This window comes from Myxocyprinus asiaticus, chromosome 26 (assembly GCF_019703515.2).
Source record: "Myxocyprinus asiaticus isolate MX2 ecotype Aquarium Trade chromosome 26, UBuf_Myxa_2, whole genome shotgun sequence".
In the NCBI taxonomy this organism is placed as follows: Eukaryota; Metazoa; Chordata; class Actinopteri; order Cypriniformes; family Catostomidae; genus Myxocyprinus; species Myxocyprinus asiaticus.
This window is the reverse complement of record NC_059369.1, coordinates 8,035,265-8,044,519: the sequence shown is the minus strand read 5'-3', so window position 1 is coordinate 8,044,519 and position 9,255 is coordinate 8,035,265. Positions and strand designations below refer to the sequence as shown.

Genomic DNA, 9,255 nt, shown 5'->3' with positions numbered 1-9,255 from the left:
GACGGTTCCCCCTTCCTCTGTCCGTGTGTCATGTCTGCGTGTGCCTGTGAGTTTCCCTCTCGTTTCTCACTGGTGCTGCTCAGCAACGATCAGAGTTTCCATACCATAGCATGCAGTCCATTCTGTCCAGTCCCAAGTGGCCGCTGCCCTGCCTGATCTCCTACAGTTCCCAGCATCCGGCGCTCAGTCTGCCCAGCCCCCAGCTTCCGGTGCTCAGTCTGACCAGCCCCCAGCATCCGGAGCTCAGTCTGCCCAGCCTGCCATGGTGTCCCACCAATCTGTCCAGCCCACTGCAGTGGCCCACCAGTCTGTCCAGCCCACCACAGTGGTCACCTACCAGTCTGCTCAGCCCGTAGTGTCTGCTCACCAGTCTAACCAGTCTATACTCAAACCACTCCCTAGTCCCTGTTGGTTCCCTGGGCCTGCTTCCTCATCTGCTTGGTCTGTCCCTAGCCCCTCACTGGATCTGTCCTCTCTCCCTGGTCATCTGCCCTGTCGGGCTTGGTCCTCTGGCTGCCCACCGGATCCGTCCATGTCACAGCCACGCCTCAGCCTGCTCCATGCCATGTCACAGCCACGCCTCAGCATGCTCCATGCCATGTCACAGCCATGCCTCAGTCTGCTCCATGCCATGTCACAGCCAAACCTCAGCCTGCTCCAAGTAATGTCACAGCAACGCCTCCACCTGCTCCATACCATGTCACAGTCAAACCTCAGCATACTCCATGCCATGTCACAGCCACGTCTGAGTCTGCTTCATGCTATGTCACAGCCACACCTCAGCCTGCTCCTTGCCATGTTACAGTCAAGTCTGAGCCTGCTCCATGCAATGTCACAGCCATGCCTCAGCCTGCTCCATGCCATGTCATAGCCATGCACCAGTCTGCTCCATGCCATGTCACAGCCATGTCTGAGTCTGTTCCACACCCTGTCACAGTCAAATTTGAGTCGGCTCCATGCCATGCCACAGTCCAGCCTTCCGCGACTCATTGCTCGAAGGCCTTCATGGCCCTTGTCTCCAAGTTGAATTATCCACCACTGATATCAGTGTGTAGGGACACGAAGACCCTTTCCCACAAATTGTCAGTGCCCTTGTCTGCCACGGCCACCAAGCTGACTCCCACGCCTGCCACGGCCAATGAGCCAACGCCCACGCCTGCCACGGCCAACGAGCCCACGCCCACGCCTGCCACGGCCAACGAGCCAATGCCCATGCCTGCCACAGCCAACGAGTCAACGCCCATGCCCACCACAACCAACGAGCTGGAAGCTTCGTCTGTCACAGAGCCTGCGTTGCCAGCCTTGTCCGTCCCAGAGCCTGCGTTGCCAGACTCGTCCGTCCCAGAACCTGCATTGCCAGCCTCATCTGTCCCAGAGCTTGCACCACCAACTTCGGCCTCCCGGAGGAGGAGGAGAAAAGCTTTCATTTCCAAGTCTCTGCCAGTGTTCATGACCACAGAGACTGTCTCTGAGACTCAGCCTATGTTCATGACCACAGAAGTCATTTCCAAGTCTCTGCTCATGTTCACAACCACAGAGGTCGTCTCCGAGTCTCTGGCAGTGTTCTCAACCACAGAGGTCGTTTCCAAGTCTCTGCCAGTGTTCACAACCACAGAGATTGTCTCCGAGTCTCAACCTATGTTCACAACCACAGAAGTCATTTCCAAGTCTCTGCCCAAGTTCACAACCACAGAGGTCATCTCTGAGTCTCTGCCCATGTACATGACCACAGAGGTCGTCTCTGATTCTCTGCCCATGTACACGACCACAGAGGTCGTTTCCGAGTCTCTGCCCATGTACGCGACCACAGAGGTCATTTCCAAGTCTCTGCCAGTGTTCACGACCACAAAGGTCATTTCCAAGTCTCTGCCAGTGTTCTTGACCACAGAGGTCGCTCCCGAGACTCTGTCCATGCCCATGACCACAGAGGTCGTTCCCGAGACTATGTCCATGCCTATGACCACAGAGGTTGTTCCCGAGTCTCAGTCCATGCCAATGACCACAGAGGTCGCTCCCGAGACTCTGTTCATGTTCACGACCACTGAGGTCATTTCCCAGTCATCCTGGACTCTTAGCCTCGAGCCTGCCATGACTCTGCCTTCTACAACTTTGCACCTCGAGTTTGCCATGGCTCCACCTTCTACGGCTCTGCTCCTTGATCCTCTCACGGCTCTGTCTTCCACGGAGGTTTTGCAATATCTGTGTATGATCCTGGACTGTTTACCCTGTTTTGACCCATTGCTGCCTGCCTACTACTACTGCCTTGTTTACCTAGAAATAACCTGTGATTGTATGCCGCCTGCCCTGACCTCTTGCCTGTTTATTTTCTACCACTCTGGATTGCCTTTTTTATTACTGTTGCTGGTGATTGACCCTGCCTGTCTGTATTACGACGTTTATCATTATTAAAGCTGCACATGGATCTCAACTCTGACTCATCATTACAGTTGCATTTTTGCATCACACTTTTTAAATGAATTCTATTTATGGTAATTTTATGTCTGCATAACTAGAAAACCTTGGTTAGATATCACAAATTTTTCAGTTCATTCTACTTTATTTACTTAAAAAGGTGTCACATGAATAAGACTTTATTACTTGTAGCATGTTGTTCCAAATTAACTTTTCTATTATTGTTTCTACTTAATTAAATTGGCTCAAAAGAAAATACTAAGGTCAGTCATGTATGTTTCTAAGTAGAAGCTATTTATTTTTTATACATTATGGACGTTAAGCCAATGAAAGGTGTTTTTTTTTTTTTTTTTTAGTGAGGGAACTCTCTAAATTATAGGATGGATTGAAATCATAAATCTATATGAACTTTTCATTGTGTATTTTCAATTCAATTTCAGTGTCATTATTCAGGTATAAATTGGCTGAATCTCGCAAAATTTGCCAAGGACATGTCCAGGTCATATTTCATATCTGATATTTAAAAATATCAAAAGAAAGAGAAATAAATTAAATTTAAAAATATGTATTTTTTAGTTGGTAAAGTATGTATACATAATGAGGTCATGTTTAATAAAATAAATAAATAAATAAATAAAAACAAATATATATATATATATATATATATATATATATATATATATATATATATATATATATATAAATTTGCTGAATTGTCGTGAAAATATTTATTCTCTTTATGCAACATATAATTTCTTATTTATTTATTTAGATTTTGGTGTGACAAAAATATGACACAGTGTGTGATATACAGTATGTTCTTGACAGGTTTTGTATTGTCCAGAGTGCCACTGAGATAGCACATTGATGGTGTTGTCACGTGACATGTGTAACTTTTTTATGATTATAGGATCCAACATTATAAATGAACCAAATACCATTATTGCGCAGTACACTGAAAAAAAAAAAGTCAGATGCCAGTCCTTGAAATTAACAGATTAACTAATATATTGTTTAGTGTTTAAATGTCTCCAATAAGAGAAAAAGAAACACTTTTTATCATTTAAGAACATTTGCCACCAAATAACTCCAGCAAAGTTGCTTTCTCTCACCTGTGTGACTTTGTTGAGGTGCTGCCTAGTGGGGGCGTCATTTTCACACCTGAACAGGCATCACACCTGTTTTATCTTAATGAACACTTTTAACACTCTTTACGATTAATGCCTGAGCTCTCCTGAAGAATATGAGTGATATTTTGGAGCATCTGATTCCTCTGTGTTAATGGCTTTAGCGCAGGGATTTATCTCAAACCAAAACAGAGGCGTTGGAATGGATCTGCATTTGAGAGAATTGTTTGATGTTCATTCCACACTGACACCAGGGATGTTTTCTCTTCCACATCACTGTGAGCTTTACGACTGTGTCACACGCTCTATAATTATGCTTCAACTATCTGCAGTGATTCTGAACCACATAATGCCTCTCAGGGCTTGATCCCCTTAAATGACAGGAAACACAAGCCCCTCTTTTATTCACTCTTGTTATTTCGTCACTTCTTTATATCTCTCTGTACTATTATTTGGGAGTGGTTTGGTTATCAAGTTAAGAGACAGTTTTTCTCTTTCATCCTCCAGATACTCAATTTCCGAGTGAGGAGAAACAGCGTAACAGGCTCTTGGATGTTTGTCACTATAACTTTAGTTATTATTACTAATAACATTGTTAGTGTAATTATTCTCTCTCCCTCTCCTTTGACTCTCCCTTGTCTCCTTTCAAAACACAACGATTACTTTCGTCCGTCATACATAACATTCTTTCCACTTCAAATCCTGCTTCAGGACTCTACTCTATGGTTACGTCTGACATACAGAAGCTTAGCTATACTTCAGTGTTACACATCCGGGATTTGCATACAAACAAACTCATATGATTCTATAGGAATTATCCATCTCGTACAAATTTGTATGACTTCTCATGAGAACGGGTTGGGACTTTGGTGCAAGAAAACACAGGAACAATTGCAGCTAAACATATTATTTTTAGTTTTAAAAATGTATAAGGTTATGTCTTGGTTGATTAAATATTTTTAATCAAATTAATTAACTGATATGCTGATTATTAATTGAATTATACTCAGTTAGTTTTTTAGATTTATGCATTTTAATTTCATAACAAAATTCCATCAAATTGAGTACCTAAAAAATTATCTTTTAGAAAATTAAATAATAAAAAAGCCTAAATATTATAAGATTTATAATTGCAACATTCAAAACAAATTATTTCACAAAAATCCAGTTCATGCCGTGGCAGTGATGACACTGTCTCCTGTGTCCATTGTTGGCCATTCAATCTTTTTTTTTTTTTCTTTTTTTTTAATGATTCATGAGTTTATTTGATCACAAAACATTCATAAATATCTGTGCTTCTGGTACCATAAATATTCACAACGTTGGTCATTCAAAATGTGGGATTCTCAGCACATCTCCAAAACACACTGGGTCAAAGGTCAGAAACAAGTGCTGTAGGACAGGTTTTTGATGCCAAGGACCCCCAAATATGTCAGTTGCAAGGGATCACCTTCCTAAAATATAAAAATGAAGCTATATATTTTATTTTTTACATTGATAGCATATCTTTTTTCTATCCACTTTAGTAATGGTACGTGTATAACTTAAAGATTTTTTTCAATTTTCAATTAAATGGAAATTTATCAGAATGAAACATACTAATGTCAAATTCTGTACAGTTTACTTTACAGATAGCAGTTTGAAAACCCTTGCTGTTCAAAGATAGTAATACTTCACTAAAGAAATGTTTAATTTCAGGCAATGCTTTTCAGTCTACCAAAAAAATGTAATTATTTTATAGAAGTCTACCTTGCTATGCATTTTACTCAGCACAAACCTTGCATTTAGCCTACTTTTCATGGCACCATTCAAATTCACATTAGTGCTTTCATCCTAAAGTGATCCAACAATGCACTCTTACAAAGGAAACCTTACATGTATAGTTTGGAATGGTTTTAGTGGTTCCTCCAAATCCCATTAGAGCTATTCAAGTTGTAGTCTGAAAATCCTGAAGAGAATTAGCATTTTCAAGACATGGGTTCCCTCTGGACAATTGCGCCCCCCCCCCCCAAACATCAATCTATGAAATCTGGATGTTCTGCTCCACAACACAAATCACATAGTCACATCCCAAACTTGAACCCCGAAGCTGCCATGCCCTTTTGTTTTTTGCCAAAAAGTTTTCCATTTTATCAGGCACATTTACTCTCATACTTGTGTGTATCGTTATCCAGTGATGCTAGGCTGTTCCGAACAAGTCTCTAAGATCTGCTTTTGACCAAATTCTAAGGAAGCATTACATGTATCCTTCACAGACAGTGAAAAAAACTAAACAAAAACAAAATAATGGTGCTATAAACATACTATTTCAACAGGCGGGAAATTAACATGTCAAATCTCATTCTTGACAGAAGTTGTTGTTTTTTTAAAGAAGGCAACTGAACACAGCGGCTTCAAAATTCACATCTAGGGCATGACCGTGTGTAATTTATCCTGCAGAACAAAACGGCCAAGCATCTTCAAGTAATGTCCACCACAGACCCCACTCCACCCATAAATTGAAAACCCCACACAAAGACCCCTTGGAAATTCCAGAGGGAACCCACGGTGAATTAGCCTTCAGGGTTCACATACAAATTGATGTCACAGCTGAACAGCTCTATGAAACAAGGCCTTATTGGCCCATATAAATGTCCTTTTGTCTGCGCTGCTCCTCTAAAACATGGGCCCGATATGAAGTCCAGTCTTCATTCTGCTTCTGCTGCAGGCCAAGAGCACAGTGGAGATCCTGGGTGTGGCTCCACAGGAAGGGATTGTACTGTTTCTCATCTGCCAAAGTGGATGGGCACATGCACAATCTCTGACCCCTCTGTTGCAGCACCCACTGCAACTTCTGTTCCCACATAATATTGCAAGGCTCCAACTCAGCAGCAAACAGCAGGTTATCTTCTGCATACTCATGTCCAGGCCAAAGCAGAGGGTCATTGTTTAGTGATCCCACTGTGTCTAGAGATGACAACATAGTTGGGGCATTACCCTCAAACATTCTCCCAATGTTTGTTTGTGCAGAGAACAGCTTGAACATCACCCACTCTTCCTCTAGGCATGCCTGAACAGGCTGGGTGTTGGCGGGGTCCACCACAACAGCAAGATTTGATGTGGTGTCAATTACCACATAGCTGTAGTTGTCTGACGGGATGGGTACTGGTGTGATCATGATGCCGTTTATTATAGTGGGTTGAGTTCTGGAGTGGCCTGGTGGGGTAACGCTCACGTGCTTTCCTCATCTGCCTCTTATGAAACATGTAACCCAGTTTGGTCCTTGTATACAGAGAGTACCTGTATGTGTTTATAAAGATGAGTTTAGGCTACGGATTTTCTGATTAACAGTTTTTATTGATTCATACAATTAACAAAGAAAAGCAAAACATATATTCACAGAATCAACATTTAACCCCCACTATTACTCCTCCCCCTCCCAATCCCCAACCCCACCCTTGGAAAGAGGGTGTGTGACTAATACAGCAGTTCAGTGCGTTGATTTTCCAGATAGGCTAAAATCGCTTACAGAATCTTTAACTTTAACATTGCATGAACCAGTGCTTCATCCACAAACTCTTCCTATTCAGTTGCCTTCTTTAAAAAACAACAACAACGACTTCTCTCAAGAATGAGATTTGACATGTTCATTTCCCGCCTGTTGAAATAGTATGTTTATAGCACCATTATTTTGTTTTTGTTTAGTTTTTTTCACTGTCTGTGAAGGATACATGTAATGCTTCCTTAGAATTTGGTCAAAAGGAGATCTTAGAGACTTGTTCGGAACAGCCTCGCGTCACTGGATAACGATACATACTATAAACTTGTGCAGGAGAGGTGTGTTATTACTTTTTTAAGGGATTCAACCTGTTTGAATAATTTTTACCTGCAACCCAGAATGCCTTAGCAACTGCATAGCAATGCCTTAGCAACCAACTACAATATTCTTCCAACCACAAATCAACGCTCTAGCAACCACCCAGATCAGCTTGGCAACTGCATAGCAATGGCCTAGCTACCACCCAGGAAGAGCCTAGCATCTGCATAGCAACATGCTATGCAAAAAAAAAATCAATTTACACATTCAAATATTCTTCAGAAAATTTAAAAATTTAGTTATTTTTGCTATTCTGTTTGGTGGCGCAGATATTGCACATTGAACTTTATGAACTCTGCTTCTTTTAGAATCGATTTCATGTCACTGTTTTGAGTTTCAATCTCTCTCAGTATTGATTCTGCGAGCCAATCTTTGTGGTTTCAGTCAGTCTATCTGATGCTGCTGCTGGTCTTTTGATATGAGCTGTCTGTCAGCTCCAGTTCAGTGTCATACTTCTGAATTATACACAGTTAATCTTGATCAGTGGGTCACTGATGGACAGACAGCTTCCTGAGTAATTCAGGACATTTGCCAGTTGGCAAGTATCACCTAGTGCTGCATTTCCAAATTTAAACCATATCTATCCCTTTACACATTACTGTGTTATTATGTTCCACAGAGGCACTGGATAACACTGTCGGCTACGAGCTCCTGCCTGCAGCATTGATTCTTGAGCTGTTTAGCCTCTGTTAAATAATTGATTTGAGTCAAAGCCTGAGATCCCATGGCTGAAACCTGCTCTTTATGAGAGAGAATTATTCACAACGGACTGAGGAAAGAGCAGGTAGAGAAGACAGAGAGACAGAGAGAGAGGCGATGTTGTGGAAAGGATTGCCAGATGTGCATGGATCCTTACATCATATTTTGTGTTTGTTTTGACCAAATGGAAAGTGGGTTTGATTTTAGCTCTGTTCAGAATAACTTGGCTGTGTATGGTGTAAATTCACAATTTAAACTTCTGTCTATACCAGGGTGAGAAATTAACTTTTTCATTAGGTTGCAATATTTTCAGGGACATTTTTTTTTTCTTGTGTAAGAGCAATTTTCTTTTTTTTTTTTACTTTATAAAATGACTATGTGTCATCTCTTTATGTCAAATACTTCAATCAAATCAATTAATTCATTTTGAATAATGAGAATCAACATCAACTAAAATTTGAAGGGCTGGGTATTGGCATTAATTTCCTAATTTAACTTGATTACATTTTTTTTCCAATTTTGATTTGATTCAATATTAATTTGTTTAGGAATATTTCAGTTGCCTGATCTCTACACTGCATTTTGACTGAAACACAGTCACAGTTATTCACCGTTCTGTTCCATGGACTCTTATTTTGAATTGGTTTTGTGTCATCCTTCCTTAGTTTCCCCCAGACTACACTTCCCATAATACACTGTCCTCATCACTGCCATCTGTTCCCAATCCTCCTCACCTGTTCTCCACTCCTTCATCAGCACCTTTTTGTATAAATACCCTCCTGTTTTGTTAATTCCTTGTCAGTTCTTGAAGTGTTTCGTTGTATTGTTACATTGTGATGTTTAGCATTATATTTTGTTCCACTCCAGCATCTGTTCCACTCCTTGACTAATTCCACATATAATCTTTGTTCCACCAGTGTGATTCCTTGACTGATTCTCTGTATTTGTTCCACTCCACCGTCTACTATTAAAAGATTGAAACGTTACTTCTGCGTCTCCTCTCTTCCTCTCCATATACCAACATTACAGAAGAACTGACCAAATAAATGGACATACCAGCTGTAGGAATCCTCCTTCTCGAACAAGGAGACCGTCCAGTTGAGGATCACGTGCGTGAGTTTCTCCATCTAGCGAATTTGGTGCACTATGATGACCATGCTC

At 41.3% G+C, this 9,255-nt stretch overlaps 1 protein-coding gene across 1 annotated transcript; it reads right to left on the bottom strand.

The window, feature by feature from the left end:
- Positions 1 to 6,153: 6,153 nt before the first annotated feature.
- Positions 6,154 to 6,696, bottom strand: LOC127416699 (probable hydrolase PNKD). The gene has a single exon (XM_051656208.1). The coding sequence runs from the start codon at positions 6,694 to 6,696 to the stop codon at positions 6,154 to 6,156; it is 543 nt and encodes a 180-aa protein (XP_051512168.1).
- Positions 6,697 to 9,255: the final 2,559 nt, after the last annotated feature.